Source organism: Narcine bancroftii, chromosome 14, assembly GCF_036971445.1.
Source record: "Narcine bancroftii isolate sNarBan1 chromosome 14, sNarBan1.hap1, whole genome shotgun sequence".
NCBI lineage: Eukaryota > Metazoa > Chordata > Chondrichthyes > Torpediniformes > Narcinidae > Narcine > Narcine bancroftii.
The window spans coordinates 4,863,389-4,879,837 of NC_091482.1; the positions used below are offsets into that span (position 1 = coordinate 4,863,389).

General features: G+C 44.0%; 2 protein-coding genes across 4 annotated transcripts in view; both read right to left on the minus strand.

Annotated features, from left to right (window-relative positions):
• Positions 1-6,056, minus strand: part of cltca (clathrin, heavy chain a (Hc)) — an 82,703-nt gene extending 76,647 nt beyond the window's left edge. Inside the window, exons 1-2 of the mRNA XM_069910975.1 lie at positions 5,916-6,056; positions 5,736-5,815 (exon numbers count right to left, since the gene is read on the minus strand). Coding sequence (XP_069767076.1) covers positions 5,736-5,777 — 42 coding nt within the window. The 5' untranslated portion in view covers positions 5,778-5,815; positions 5,916-6,056. The remainder of the gene's footprint in view (positions 1-5,735; positions 5,816-5,915) is intronic.
• Positions 6,057-13,731: 7,675 nt separating this feature from the next.
• dhx40 (DEAH (Asp-Glu-Ala-His) box polypeptide 40) overlaps positions 13,732-16,449 on the minus strand; it is a 45,323-nt gene continuing 42,605 nt past the window's right edge. For all 3 annotated transcript variants that reach the window (XM_069911929.1, XM_069911927.1, XM_069911926.1), the window contains one exon: positions 13,732-14,814. In XM_069911929.1, coding sequence (XP_069768030.1) covers positions 14,702-14,814 — 113 coding nt within the window. In that variant the 3' untranslated portion in view covers positions 13,732-14,701. The remainder of the gene's footprint in view (positions 14,815-16,449) is intronic.

Genomic DNA, 16,449 nt, shown 5'->3' on the forward strand with positions numbered 1-16,449 from the left:
CCAATCAACACATCCTTAGGACATGGCAGGACACCCTGAGGAATTTAGCAGTGGTGGGAAAAGAATTTTAGTTAAATGTCAATAAATGTTGGTCACACATATAGTATTGTGTATGGTTGATGGCACCAACTAGAAGAGACATTGACAAAGCCTGACCATTTTGTTGGGTCCTGATCTGAAAAACTTTAGTGATGGCGACTTAAAAAAAATTGCATCAATGTCGGCAACTATGTATTCCATTGAAAAAAATAACATGTAATTTAAGAAATAACATCACAGTATTTGAACAAATTTGGGAATCGTACATGGAACACAACAGAGAGGGCCTACCGCGGACCTCCACCGCCTAAAATGACAGGAGAAGACGACGAAATGAACTGACCCAGTGTGTAAAAGTAGAAGACACAAATTTCTTGTTTATTTTCATTGTGTGATGACATTGTTTAATGGGTTTAATGTATCATATAGGTTGAACGTTGAGTGAGTGGGGGGGGTGAAGGAGGGAGGGAAGGGAGGGAGGGGGGAAAAGGGGAGAAAATGGCACTGTGTATATTTAAGAGGGAAATGTTTGTGTGTATTTTGGTCAGTATGGTTCATAGTGTGAAAAAAAATTTTTTTAATTTTTAAATGTAGCCACCTATGCAACCCTAGTTAAACACATTTGAGATACCTGAAGCAGCAGCTTATGCACCACAAATAGACATAAAACATTAAAGCAACACAATTCTATTTAGTCAATGAAGTTTCCAACCACAAGGTTTCACAACCACCAAATCAGGAACTGAAGACGTATGCAAATTATACAAACTATATCAAAATTGCGGGAATGCACAGGAAGTGATAGGAGTAGTAGCTCTTCATTTCAGTTGGTGAAAAGCAGGCAATAAACAGAGAGGGGGAGACAAAATAGTTCCTAAAGCATCCCAGCCTCGTGATATGTTCAGGTCCAGTATCTGCAAGGTCACATTTTATCACTGAACAAAAAAGGGATTTGAAAGTGAAAAGCAATAGTGCTGTACCTCAACTGTACATGCATACCAAATGTTATTACATTCACTGCACGCAGTAACAGTTAATCAAAACTGCACCAGTTCCCATCCTGCAAGATTCCGGTGGAGCGTTTGCACATACACTATACCACCATAAGGGAAACAAATATATCCACAAGTTTCTCCCCACAGTTACATTTTCCATCACTTCAAAGAGTTGAGTTGACAACAGACTTTGAGTTTAAAGACCGCTTCAACAACTTTTGAGGCTGTCATAAAGAGCCCCAGCAGGCCAGAGTGGGAACACCAGGTAAAAATTATACTCCTGGGCAGTTAGGATTCAGTGGCAAATTATTTATTGCCTTATCTATTCCACTGAAGTACTGAATTTGACCACAACTTGAGCCTAACGGTGTTTTTTTTTTCAGTATCCAGTTTAAGATGACACTAGGAGCCATCTCACTGACAGGAAATGGAGTCTGTAATATGAAGTACTACTGTTTCAATAAAGGTGAAATTTGATTAACCATTTATAAAAATGCTTAGGTATTAAGTCCTGAAAACCTGCAGTATACATCAGCACTTCTGGGAAGACAATTATAAACACATTTCCATGTAACATTTCTGTTCCAAGGTCAAATGAAACTTCAAACATCTGCTATTTGGAGTTTGGCAAATGCCCCACAAACTAAGGTTGGCCTCCTTTTCCCCTCACTACTGTAATGAGAATTGGTTTTGATTACAGCTCAAATTCAGTGAATGAAAAGGTGCGGGGTGTTCACAGAACAGACAGAAATCCCCAAAAATCCTTTTGCAATAAAGCCCCAAATGTACCCATTTTGCTGTAATACCCTATTTCTCGTAAACTGCCCCTCCGCCCAAAAAAGCATGCAATCACCCAGCTCTCCAATTGAAAAGCAAAATGCTGCCCCAAATTTAACCTTCAGGACAAGATAGCCGGTGACAAACAGACCACTGAGAATTTCACTCAAGACAAATCCTTGTCACATCTCAACTGGGCCACAACCATCACAAGGCCCAAAAATAAACTTGGGGGATTAAAAAAAAAACAGAATTGCTATTGTGAATCATTTGTTGGTCAAGATCATTAGTTTAAGCGGGCAATTAAAAATGAACCATTCCTTCATTACATTTGATGATTAAATGTCAGAAACCTGAAAGCGAATTATGAAATGAAGTTGAAGAGCAAATATTCTCATTTAATATGAGCTTTATTAACAGTGGATTTCATATTTTAATTGTTTTATTTACATTGACAGACTGATTTTATGCTTGGACAAATAACTGAAATATTTTAGTTTTAAAATTTACACCTACAGCACGGTAACAGCCCTCTTCAGCCCATGGGTTTGTGCCGTTCAATCACATCCAAATGACCTACAACTAACAGTATGTTTTTAAACGGTGGGAGGAAACCGGAGCACCCAGAGAATATACAAACTCCTTACAGACAAGGCAGGATTCAAACCCCAGTCCCAATCACTAGCACTGCAACAGCGTTACGCTCGCCGCTATGCCAACCTTGCTGCCGTACTATGAAACCAAATGGTCTTCACCTTTACTACAAAGCAGTTTGTCTATAGACATTTAATGGAATCATGTCAGGCCTTGGTAACACTACACAGTACTGTACATAATTCTGGTGGTGAAGTGTGAACGCCATTGAGAGTCTCATGAAAATCCAACAGTTTAATCCATGGGTGGGCAGGTCTGCCAACAAGGAGAGATCAAGTCAACTGGGCCAGTGGTTGCAATTAATAAAGTGATCTCACTGATACATGAACCTTAACTCAACAGGAGAAATGGAGGACAGTGCATCTGGCGGAAGTCTTGAATTAGAGGGCAGGTCTCAAAGAAAGGTCTGGGACACTCACAACTGAAATGAATTTTAAAATAAAAATGACAAAGTTTGTTCACTTAAAAAATGCCACATTTTACAAACTCCCCATACACACTGGTAACTATGAACTCTGCTTAAAAGATTTCTGGAAATTTAAGAAATTAAGGAGTACATGAAAATAAGATAGATCAGAATGACAATCAATGAAAGGCAGAATGGGTTCGAATAGTCACATGACACCCAATTCTGATTAGCAGCTCAGTGAAAGTATTCGTTCAACGTTAAAGTCCACCAATACTTCTCGGTTTTTAAAAAAAGTCCAACTACAACAATGATATTTTACAAACATTTTACTCTCTAAAGTCATGACATCAAACTAACACAAGATGTCAGTAGCTTAAACCTTCAATTACCAACAGATTTCTAATCTAGTTGTAGGGACGCCAACTTCAAATTCAGCAGGTCAAACGGCATACTTTATAGAGCAAAGATAAACATGCATAACCAATGTTTCGGGCTTGGGCCCTTCATCAAGAAATGAGCAAATTTGATATGGATCACGATTTTGTGTCAAATATTTCAAGTGGGCAAGTTTTAAAGAGAACTAGCACATGGAACCTTGGTGCCAACAACCCTTCCCTGACCGACCCATGTTTCCTTAATGGGACACTGGGCTGAGGAGTAAATGAAAGGAAAGTGGGAGCAGAGACATTTCTTCATGTGGGTGACACTGGGGCCCACTGCAGTTGAAGGTTAGGCCAACCATCAAGGGGAGGGGTACAGAGGTGCCAATGCTCAGGACAAGAAAAATCTCCAGAGGGTTAACTCCCCCACCAATCTTCACTCCATTGAGGACACCTACAACAGCCAGTATCTTAAAAAGGCACCCTCTATCCTCAAGGGCCCCTGCCGCACAAGCCACGCCCTCTTCACTCTGCTACCATTGAGAAAAAGTTCAGGAGCCTGAAGACGAGCACTCAGCAGCACAAGGAGAGCTTCTTCCGCTCTGCCATTAGGTTCCTGAACAAATAATGAACCACAGACACTGCCTTACTTGCTTTTTCTTGCACTCTTTTTATGTTGTAAGGTGGTTTGCCTAAGTGTTTGGACTGTGATGCTGCCACAAAACAACAAATTTCATCATAAATTTTGAGAGTGGAAAAACCACCAACCTATTCCACAGCTGCTCTATGGGTCGGTACGTGTTCCCCAGCTGCTCTATGGGTCGGTACGTGTTCCCCAGCTGCTCTATGGGTCGGTACGTGTTCCCCAGCTGCTCTATGGGTCGGTACGTGTTCCCCAGCTGCTCTATGGGTCGGTACGTGTTCCCCAGCTGCTCTATGGGTCGGTACGTGTTCCCCAGCTGCTCTATGGGTCGGTACGTGTTCCCCAGCTGCTCTATGGGTCGGTACGTGTTCCCCAGCTGCTCTATGGGTCGGTACGTGTTCCCCAGCTGCTCTATGGGTCGGTACGTGTTCCCCAGCTGCTCTATGGGTCGGTACGTGTTCCCCAGCTGCTCTATGGGTCGGTACGTGTTCCCCAGCTGCTCTATGGGTCGGTACGTGTTCCCCAGCTGCTCTATGGGTCGGTACGTGTTCCCCAGCTGCTCTATGGGTCGGTACGTGTTCCCCAGCTGCTCTATGGGTCGGTACGTGTTCCCCAGCTGCTCTATGGGTCGGTACGTGTTCCCCAGCTGCTCTATGGGTCGGTACGTGTTCCCCAGCTGCTCTATGGGTCGGTACGTGTTCCCCAGCTGCTCTATGGGTCGGTACGTGTTCCCCAGCTGCTCTATGGGTCGGTACGTGTTCCCCAGCTGCTCTATGGGTCGGTACGTGTTCCCCAGCTGCTCTATGGGTCGGTACGTGTTCCCCAGCTGCTCTATGGGTCGGTACGTGTTCCCCAGCTGCTCTATGGGTCGGTACGTGTTCCCCAGCTGCTCTATGGGTCGGTACGTGTTCCCCAGCTGCTCTATGGGTCGGTACGTGTTCCCCAGCTGCTCTATGGGTCGGTACGTGTTCCCCAGCTGCTCTATGGGTCGGTACGTGTTCCCCAGCTGCTCTATGGGTCGGTACGTGTTCCCCAGCTGCTCTATGGGTCGGTACGTGTTCCCCAGCTGCTCTATGGGTCGGTACGTGTTCCCCAGCTGCTCTATGGGTCGGTACGTGTTCCCCAGCTGCTCTATGGGTCGGTACGTGTTCCCCAGCTGCTCTATGGGTCGGTACGTGTTCCCCAGCTGCTCTATGGGTCGGTACGTGTTCCCCAGCTGCTCTATGGGTCGGTACGTGTTCCCCAGCTGCTCTATGGGTCGGTACGTGTTCCACAACTGCTCTATGGGTCGGTACGTATTCCATAGCTGTTCTATGGGTCAGTAAGGGATTACTTAAGGTGGTATGTGAGTGGAGAGAGAAAAAAAGGTCGAGAACCATTGCTCCATCCTCAAAGACCCCCAGCACCCAGACTTTGCCCTCTTCAACTCTCCCACCATCAGCAGCGCAAGGACAGCTTCAGAATCCGGAATGATCAATGAGCCACTGCCTCCCTTTGACTATTTTCTTAAACTAAAGGTAAAGGTCCCGTTGCTGTCGGCTAATACTACATTTAAAGTGTAGCATACACGAAATCCTTTAACCCTGTCCAGCCAGGTCAGGACGACTTTGCCCAGCGCCCCTCACTTTCCGTCGGACGGTGGTTTATCCGAGTGTCTGAACCGTGAGGTTGCCTCAAAGCCACGATTTTAGTGACATGTTCACGATACGAGGTTTTGGATCTGAAGGCTGGGTTAACAGAGGAGAAGCCAGGCGGCTGCCAAGGCGGGGACACCCCTCGGGGCGGGCCGAGGGCAGCGCTGGGCCCGGGTGTGACGGTGAGCTGAGCCCCGGCCTTACCTGCAGGTGCTCCTGGAAGCGGATGGGCAGGATCTGCGCCATGTCGGGCGGCGGCCGGAGGCAGAGCGTTGAGGGTAAACCTGAGGAGGGGGGGTGAGACAGAGACAGGTGGTTACACGGCATGTCGGACACCATCCTCCCCGCCACCGATACCCCCTTGAGCGCCCGGCGGCCCCTCACCTGTCCGTCCGTCTCCGTCCAACTGTCCGCGGCGCTCAACCCGCAATGGCGGCCGACCGGAAACGACGCGGCGGAGCGCTACACCCGCCCCGCCCCGCCCTGGCTCGGTGATCCGCCAGCCAGCCTGGCCTCGCGGAAGGAGGGAGAATCACCTTCGCTCTTCGGCCTCGCTTCTCAAATCCCTTGCCAACGAATACACGCGCACTTATCTCGACCTTGTAAAACTAATTGCTCCCTTCTTGTACTTCACTGTTCATTTCCCCCTTGGGAGGCCGGGAAACGATGGAATTATTTTATTCCGCGCAGGTTTCCATCTTAGTTTTTTGCCACATCATTGGCTTGTGACGCGACGTCACTTCCGCCGGAGCTTCCGGGTTTCTGCTCCCTTTCCCACTGGTGATTTCATTCATTGCTGCTGCAATCGGGGAAGGTTGCACCGTCCTCTCGGAACTGGCCCGCGTCTCTCCCTTGGACAGACAGTTACTGCAAACACTATAAATAAATAACCCTGAGAAAAGGCTGGAAAAATACCTTGATGAAGGGCTCAGGATTGAAACGTTGGTTACCTCTCCTATCCTTGATAGGGTAGTTATGGGATGTTGAATTGAGTTCAAGAGTCGGGAGGTCATTAATTTTTTTTTAATTTAAATCTAGACCGACAGCCCATGACCCTGTGACGCCCAGTTAACCATGTTTCTAACTGTGGGAGGATACCAAGGATGTCCCAAGGGGGCATATGCCCCCCCCCACCCTAACTAGGTACTGTGCCCCCCACGTGGTCGCGGCCATCACTCACCGTCTAGCTTGATGCACGCTAGCGACCCTCCACCCACCCCCGGCCGCGTTACTGGCGTTGGTCAAGCATCAGTACCGTTTCCCCTCCCCCTGGCTGAACGAATCTATGCCCCCCCCACCACCACCACCACCACCACCCACCACCACCACCACCACCACCACTATTTGATCAGGTGCTGACCTTGGAGGAAACCCATGCAGACACGGGGAGAACGTACAAACTCTTTACAGACAGTGCGGGATTCAAACCCCGGTCCTCATCGCTGGCGTTACGCTAACCGCTATACCAACCGTACCATCATGTTGCAACTCTACAAATCTCTGGTACAGATCTCTTCTGTCCCTGCAGAAGAGCATGGGGACAACACCTGGCTTGAATGGACCAAGCCCCACCCAGTCAGGTGTCAATCACCCTCAGGAATATAAGCCTGAGCTGGCCCTTTGAAATCATTCACACAATCTCACAGCTGGCTCTGTGGACTTTTATGTTAAATAAAGCCTGTTGAACAGTCTTTTGGTTTCATGTGTTTGCTTCTGACCAACAGCGCACCACAAATGGTCAGTCGAGTGTGGTTCCCCTCGGGCCCTCCTGAAGTCCACAACCATCTCTTTTGTTATTTTGATGTTGAGATACAGGTTGTTGGCTGTGCATCAGTCTGCTAGCGACTGCACCTCATCTCTTTCCTGCTGCCATCAGAGTTCTGAATGAACAATGAACCACAGACACTGCCTTACTTTGTCTTTCTTGCACACTATTTATTTATTTTGTAAGGTGGTTTATATAAATGTTTGCACTGTGACGCTGCCGCAAAACAACGAATTTTGTGACATGTTCATGACAATAAATTCTATACTAGACCAGACCAAAAGTTTGTATGGGATGGGAGGGTGGTCTCCCAGTTACCCATAGGTGCCCTGTCACCTTAACATTTTACCAACTACAGAGAACATCCCTTAACTTATTTGCTGCATTATTTAATGGAGGTAAGTTGGAAAAGGATCAATACATTTTACAATTGAATTCGGACATTATGCCAATTCAGCATGGAGGTGGCATTCAACTTCCACCAAGAGTTAGAACACAACAATGGGCAAACACAGTTGACAAATTTCTTCTCATTGCCAGATTATCGGCCGTACTAAACTGGACTGCCTGCAAGAATCAGCAGCCAATCCCTCCTGTGGTCGTGACGTCAGTTCACTGATCCACTGTCCCAGCTTAGTGGGTTAATGCCACACTCCATCTGTTTCTGTGACTCACAGGGAAAGTACTTAATTAGTACATCTTCGCTAGATGCTGACAACTAAACTCCCTGCACTGGGGTGGAGGGGACTCGATTAGAACTATTGTTGCTGTTCATTGAATCACCATTGCTAGAAAAGATGCTTGTACGATAGCAACATTTGAATAGCCTTTGTATGCCATTCTCTGGAAGTACTAACAGCCATATAACTATCCTCAGAAATCGAGTTTTACAAAAGATTTATTCATGCAAATTAGATGTTGGGATCGATTGTCCTTTCCCTACTGCCCTGAACTTAATAACCTGCTTAAGCCATTGAAACTCAGCTATATTAGTAGGCCGAGAGTCACATGTACATCAGAACAGGTATGGAGGCAAAGTTAAAACACAATGCTGGAGAAACTCAGTGTCCTTTATGTAGCAAAGATAAAGGTGCATAACCAACGTTTCGGCTTGAGCCCTTCATCAAGGGCTGGAAAAGTACTTAACTGGAATAATTTGCAAAATCAGTTTGTTTCTTTCCTCAAGCTTCATTGTAAACATATTCAACAGTAGCTTCTTATTCCAACATATTGTTTAATTTTTAATTTCATTAGATCTGGATATTAGTCTAATAATTGAACCGTTATGCAAACATATGATATAATGTATCTGAAAATAAACTCATCATCGCACTCCTGCAATATCACGGGCAGTTAAAATCTGAAGTAAAATGAGGAAGAGTTGGAATTCGTGGAGAAACAAAATCAGGTTTACATTTTGTTTTAGATGTTAACCTTCTATCGTCTTTGCACAAGTGACATCTGACCATCTGAGAGTTTTAATTTATCCCTGATTTTATTTCATAGGCTTTATTGTTGGAGTACAATAGCTAGTAGTCAGTGGTCATAAGTCCTACCAAAGTTATCTCCACTCGAAGCTCTGATTTTTTGAAAATATTTTTTTATTTTTCACACTATGAACCAATTCAACCAAAATATGTACAAACATTTCTCATTAACTTTACACAGTGGTCTTTTCTCCCCTTTTTTATCGAAGCTCTGATTAAGGAGCCAATTTTCTTTTATTTGTAAAATTGCTGCTGTAAAAAAAGTCCAGCAGTCTCGGTGTGGATTGAATTTTGTCTCTTTTGGTTTCTTTCTGAGGACAGTTCCAAAGGTCAGTACAAGCTACAATGGATACACACAAGCTCCCCTGGCTGAGTGCAATTACTTTGAACCTTTGCAGTGCAAATTTTAAAAAACTGAAAATTAATGTTATTTGTGCAAATCCCTACGATCAAAAACAGACTTAATTTGAAGTGCATCAAAAATACACCAATTGTATACTTGGAAATTATTGATTTCTTTCTTTTCTTTGGCATGGCTTCGCAGACGAAGATTTATGGAGGGGTACGTCCACGTCTGCTGCAGGCTCGTTGGTGACTGACAAGTCCGATGTGGGACAGGCAGGCACGGTTGCAGCGGTTGCAAGGGAAAATTGGTGGGTTAGGGTTGGGTGTTGGGTTTTTCCTCCTTTGTCTTTTGTCAGTAAGGTGGGCTCTGCGGTCTTCTTCAAAGGAGGTTGGTGCCCGCCAAACTGTGAGGCGCCAAGATGCACGGTCGGAGGCGAGATCAGCCCACTGGCGGTGGTCAATGGGGCAGGCACCAAGAGATTTCTTTAAGCCGTCCTTGTACCTCTTCTTTGGTGCACCTCTGTCTCGGTGGCCAGTGGAGAGCTTGCCATAGAACACGATCTTGGGAAGACGATGGTCCTCCATTCTGGAGATGTGACTCACCCAGCGCAGCTGGGTCTTCAGCAGCATGGATTCGATGCTTGTGGACTCTGCCAACTCGAGTACTTCCATGTTGGTGATGAAGTCATTCCAATGAATGTTGAGGATGGAGTGGAGACAGCGCTGATGGAAGCGTTCTAGGAGCCGTAGGTGATGCCGGTAGAGGACCCATGATTCAGAGCCAAGCAGGAGCGTGGGTATGACAATGGCTCTATACACACTGATCTTTGTGTGTTTCTTCAGGTGGTTGTTCTTCCAGACTCTTTTGTGTAGTCTTCCAAAGGCGCTCTTTGCCTTGGCGAGTCTGTTGTCTTCGTGCGTAAGAATAACAGTATTGACCTTTATTTCTTTACGGTAGGTCTATTCTGACAGAATCTTGCAGCATTGGGGCCAAGTACGTGGCAGAGGTAAAACATGTATTCCAAGAAAAAATTCTGAGATATTTTTACCAAACAGAATCTTACAGCAAGTCGCATAAGCATGTATTCCCGCAGCTGACACAATTCCTCCAAAGTACTTCAGAGAGCTAAGGAATTACTTTTAAAGTGTAGTCGCTGTCATTATGCATGAGGTACGGCAGCCAATTTGCCCAAGAAGCATGTCGTTGTGATTGATCAGAATCAGGTTTCCAGTATTGTCTTGAACATGCCCCAAAATTTACCAGCAGTATTGTGCACTACAGGTACAAAATTGTAATAAATTAGTTTCATCAATACAATATTTATAAAGATCAAGATAAAGAGGAAAAAAAAGTGAGGTGCTGTCTTTAGTTCATTGTCTGTTGCGAAATCTGATGGCAGAGGGGAAGAAGCTGTTTGTGTAATCTTCATTAGAATGGTGCATCTTCTGGCTCCTGTACCTCCTTTCTGATTGTAGCAGTGTGACGAGGGCATTGACTTGGTGATAGAGGCTGCTTTTTTGAGGCACCGTCTTTTAAAGATGTCCTTACGGAGTTAAGACTAATCCATTTCTTCTCGCACTCATTCCATAATACACACCACACTATGATTGGAATAAGTTCCCTCTCAGGTCCATCTCCAATCTTTCCTCTCAGTTTCTGCTCCTTATATAGCAAAAGTCCTAAAATCCAGACTACTTGGGGATTGGGTTGGTCCGCATTTTGGGATTTTCCAGATGCTCAGGCAGTTCATTTAAAATTCAAATTTAAGGAGAATAATTTTGATAGTTAAATAATGAAACATTTTTCATATAGAAAAATGGAACATTATAGATCAAAAAAAGGCTCTTCAGCCCTTCTAGTCTATGGTGAACTATTATTCTGCTTCGACCCACTGTCCTCCACTGTCTATACCCCTCCACACCTCTCCCATTCATGTAGCTGTCCAAATTCTTAATTGTTAAAATCGAGCCCGCATTCACTTCAGCTAGCAGCTCATTCCACAGTCCCACCACTCTGTGTGAAGGTTCACCCTTATTATTTTCTTTAACTCCTTGAAGAATTTCTCTGTCAAGTGTATTGGCAATGCCTGAAATAGGTATAATATCCTTGGAAAAATGTTCATTTTAATACAGTTTATCCTTCCTATTAGTGTTAGTGGTAAATCTTTCCAATGCTCTAAATCGTCCTGTAATTTTTTCATTAGTGGATAATAATTGAGTTTATATAGTTGGCCGAGATTTTTATTTATTTGTATACCTAGGTATCGCATTGCTTGCATTTGCCATCTGAATGGTGATTCCTTCTTAAATTTTGAGAAATCCGCATTATTCAGAGGCATTGCCTCACTTTTATTTACGTTAATCTTGTAACCCGACACTTCTCCATATTCCTTCAATTTCTTATATAATTCTTTTATTGATAGTTCTGGTTCTGTTAAGTATACTATAACATCATCCGCTAATAAACTGATTTTATATTCCTTGTCTTTTATTTTTATCCCTTTTATATTATTTTCTGTTCTTATCAATTCTGCTAGTGGTTCTATAGCTAACGCGAACAATAAAGGTGATAGTGGGCATCCCTGCCGTGTTGACCTGTTTAAGTTAAATTGCTTTGATATATATCCATTTACTGTCACTATCGCCAATGGTCCCTTATATAATGCTTTAATTCTCTGGTAGACTGAATTTTTGCAATACTTTGAATAAATAATTCCATTCTACTCTGCCAAAGGCCTTCTCTGCGTCTAAAGCAACTGCTACTGTTGGCGCTTTACTCCCTTCTACTGCATGAATTAAGTTAATAAATTTACAAATATTGTCTGTTGTGTGACTTTTTTTAATAAATCCAGTTTGGTCTAGATTTACCATTTTCGGTACATACTCTGCTAATCTGTTTGCTAATAGTTTAGCTATTATCTTATAATCTGTGTTAAGTAAAAGGTTCACCCAATGTTCTCTCTACACTTAAAATACAAAGTTAAAAATTATATTTATTTGTTCAGTTCCGCAACTTCTGTGCATCTGTGGCATTTAACCCATGCACACACGCACAAAAAAGGCCGCTAAATTTAAAAAGTTGGAGATTTTTCGAGAACCCTGGATTCTCAGGTTGTCCAGGTTTCTGGCATCTGAAATTTTGGACTTATACTGTATTCTCTGGGGAAAATACTGTGTCTATTCATCTTATCAATGCCCCTCCTTATTTAGCATCCCCTCGCATTACAGAACATTTTTTACTCCTACACCCATTGAACAGAAGCCACAGACAGTGTAGCATTGCCACAAACTTCTTGGCCAAGAATCTTGCACTCAAATTTCTGGAGTGAAGCCATGATTTGACCACATTGGCCACTGGGCTTCAGTTCAAAGACCAAAGAGACATTTGGACAGTGGTACTCTTTAGTGGAGAGAACTGGTGGTTTATTGACCAATAAGCTTTATCCTGGAGCCTCAAAGCTTTTCAGAGCATTACCTTTGTTCTTTATTAGATCAAAATGTACTAATTATTTATTTTCCCTCTCTACATTAATAACTCTTCAGAAGACTTGTGTACCAAGCTCCTAGGAGTTCACTTAACTAGTGCCGTATCATGGACACACATCTCACTTGTCAGGAAGGTGTAACAGCGACTGCAGTTCCTGAGAAGAACTGAAGTGGGCAAGGCTACTGACCAATATTATGTCAATTTTCTACCATTACTGAGAGTGACCTGGCCGACTGCATCGCATCACAGTGTGGTACGGTTGCTGCAGAGAAATAGATCGGAGGTCAATCTGGAGATCAGAGTGGCAGAGAGGATCACCCAATGACATGATCTACCGGGATCATTGTCTGAAGAGGGCACGCAAAATCATTGAGGACCCCTCCCAACCTGCACACAGCATCTTCCAGCTGTTCCAACTGTTCCTGTCAGGGAAGAGCAGTGAGAATGCTAAATGACCAAAGGAACGGCTCACACTAACCACCTGAGACTCTCATATTTACAATATTTATTTGTATATATGAATTCTTGTCCTACATGTGTATTGTTCATAAATATGTCATGTCTGGTTGTGTATCTGCATGTTTTGCACTGAGGACCAGAGATTTGTTGGGTTGTACTTGTACAATCGGATGATGATAAACTTGAACTTGAAAATACTAAATAAGTCAAGGTCCAGATTTCATTGGACTTCAAGGTTCAAGAGGTAGATTTATATCAATCTTAATCAAAGATTTTCCCTCTCTACATTAAACCTCAATCAAAGGTTTAAGGATATGAATCTTGGAGTGAGCAAGTTTAGGCATCACTAGAGAGTTCCCAGTCAAGGGCAGGCTTTCTAGATTGAGGAAGAATTGTTTATCCTGGTTCGATTGAAATGTAAAGGGACACAAAATGATCAGGGATGTTTCTAAAAAAATACAAGACTTTGGATGCTAAGTGTTGCAAGTGAATTAAATTCGAGTGAACTACGAGATTTTGGAAGAATTTGAAAATCATTAAAACATATTTCAAACTCGTGCATAGTATGTTGTCCAATTCACCTCAATGTCACCTCCAGCAGTGAAAGGGGTCATTGCAAATTCACAAATTTAAACAGTTGCATATCTAAGAGCAGACTGAGTTGTAACACATTTTATTGAAAGTGAAACCTTACAAGTGAAACTTTAAAGCCATTTCTTTCTTATTTTCATAATTTAGAAAAAGTTATAAAAATAAATCAGACAAAATTGACATGAAAATAGAGGAGTCATTTAACGCAGCATCCAATCTGAAAAGGTGCTGTGTTTCAGCCATCATTTCCCCTTGTCCCTGCAGATGCGGGAACAGTGCTCTTCAAATCATAAGGAGACCAACAGTACAGATAACACAGTTCAATGGACTCTAACCTGTTTAAGCCCAGTGATGTTTGCATGCAACATTTCACAGCCTTTTGGGGAACAACTTTAAGACAGTTTTCATCTGCAGGAAAGGATACAAGAGGCAATTCTTATTTTATGTAGTTAAACAAGAGAGTCTGCGGATGCTGTGCAATACATGAACGTGCTGGAGAAACTCAGCAGGTCATGCAGCATCCACAGGGAGTAAAGGGTGACCAACATCTCGGGCCTGAGCCCTTCAAGACTTTGGTTAACCTTTACTGTTGGATTCTGCTTGACCCTTAAATAGACGGTGACGTTCCGTGTCAGGGTCCAACGATTCCTCCCCTCTCTAACCCCACCACACTCTAGGGGTGCACTTGGTCCAACTCCATGTACACAGGAGCTCAAGAGATTTACCCTTTGCAGATATTTAATGCTCTCTGTATTGTATGGCTGAGGACCTGAACATCATTCAGCTGCTGGTCCAGTGCCTGGGCCAGGATTCGTTTCCTGTCAGTTCAGAATCAGAGTTGTACAGCCCAACTTCAGTCTGTGGTCCCCAGTTGTAAAACTCCCCGTCCTGTGAATGAAACACGGGCCACTGACCTTACCCATCCGCTTTATGAGATTGTTTACTTCCAGAAGGTCCTCCTTACTTCGGGGAAGAAGGTCCCAGCCTATACAGATTCTTCTTACTGCTCAAGCCCTCCAGAACATCCTCTGCACCTTCATTTCTGTGATTTGTCCAGCTTGCGCTGAAGGTATCGAGCTCTAGCATCTGATATGGACTTTTCATCATTCCTCTTTTCCAGCTTCCTCAGGGCTTCTTCCAGAGATTGCTCTGTAAGAGGGGCAGAGAGGGGGGGGGCGGGGAGGGAATGTTAAATATCTCTATTCAAATCTGTAAAGTAGCAATATGCCAAGATGGCAAATACCCTTTTCAACTCTGACACACACAAATTATATATGATCAATAAAACAAAGGAGAGGATCTCAGGTTTGCTCTGTGAGTGGTGTCCCTTGCACTCCAGCATTAGCAAACTAAGGAGCTGGTTGTGGACTCCAGTCATCATCGAGGAGTCGGCAGTGGAGAGGGTCAAGAACTTCAAATTCCTGCATGTCAACATCTCCGAGGATTCGTCCAGAGGCCTCCATGTCAATGCAATAACGAAGAAGGCTCGCCAACGGCTAAACTTTGAGAAGATTCAGTATGTCATCGATGACTCTTGAAAACTTCTACAGGTGGACCGTGGAGAGCATTCTGGCTGGTTGCATCACCATCTGGTCTGGAGATGCCAATACACAGGACAAGAAAAAAAACTATAGGGGATTGTTAACTCGGCCTGTGACGTCACGGGCACCAGACTTCATCAAGGACATCTACAAGAGGCCTTAAGAAAGCAGACTCTATCCTCAATGACCCCCCCCACCACCCAGGCCATGCCCTCTTCGCCTTTCTCCTGACAGAAAAAGGTACAGGAGCCTGAAGACGAGCATTCAGTGGCACAAGGACAGCTACTTCCCTTCTGCCATCAGATTCCTGAATGATCAATAAACCACGGACATTGCTTTACTTTATCCCATTTTCTTGCACTATTTATTTATTTTGATATTTGCAACTGTGATGCTGCCCCAAAGCAATGAATTTCGAGACATGTTCATGGATTCTGATTCTGGATTGGTTGTTGTTAGAGGGTCAGATGTGAAGCTTTGAGTTTTCCTTAGTAGCTCTGAGAACAGAAGGAAGGAAGGAAGGTGTGTAGGAGGATGTGGGAATGAACCATCATTCCCACTGTCAATTGCTGCTTGTGTGTATGTGAGGATTATATGTAGATGAACACGTATTTTTAAATCTTTATGGAACCATTACAAGTATGAGCGGGGAGAGGGCACCCAAAATCAAGCACAGAAAAGCAAGAAAAAAAGTACTGAGAGAATACCGATAACAATGTGAATGAAAGACAGTTCGAAGGAAAATTACAACAAAGGGCTGGGTCAGAAGGCAGGATAGTGAGTTTTGAGCAGGTTAGCCTCATGTCACAGGGTGTGCTCAGTGTACTTTAATCTGCGCCGCAGAACAAAACCTACGTATTGATTGGGAGCTCTGCGCACACTCAGAGGTCGTGGGCTGGGGTCCCACTACAGAGCGTTATTGAGATTAGGCTGCAGTACAGCACCAAGTTATCAGCGCTCACTGACCTTTGAAGGAGACACTAAACTGAAGGTCCTGGATGGCACTCAAGGGGATTTCAAAGCCTGTGGCGCGATTGAAAATGCAGGGGAGTTCTGCATGTGGGACGACCTTTCACTGCAAATGACTGAAAATTGTTAAAAGCTGGTCGCGCTTCACACAGCTCTTAACAGAACTTAAAAACAAAATGCTGGAGAAATTCAGCAAGTCAAACAGTGTCCTTTATACAGCAAAGATAAACACACAGAGCCAACATGTCGGGCTTGAGCCCTTCCACATTTTGTC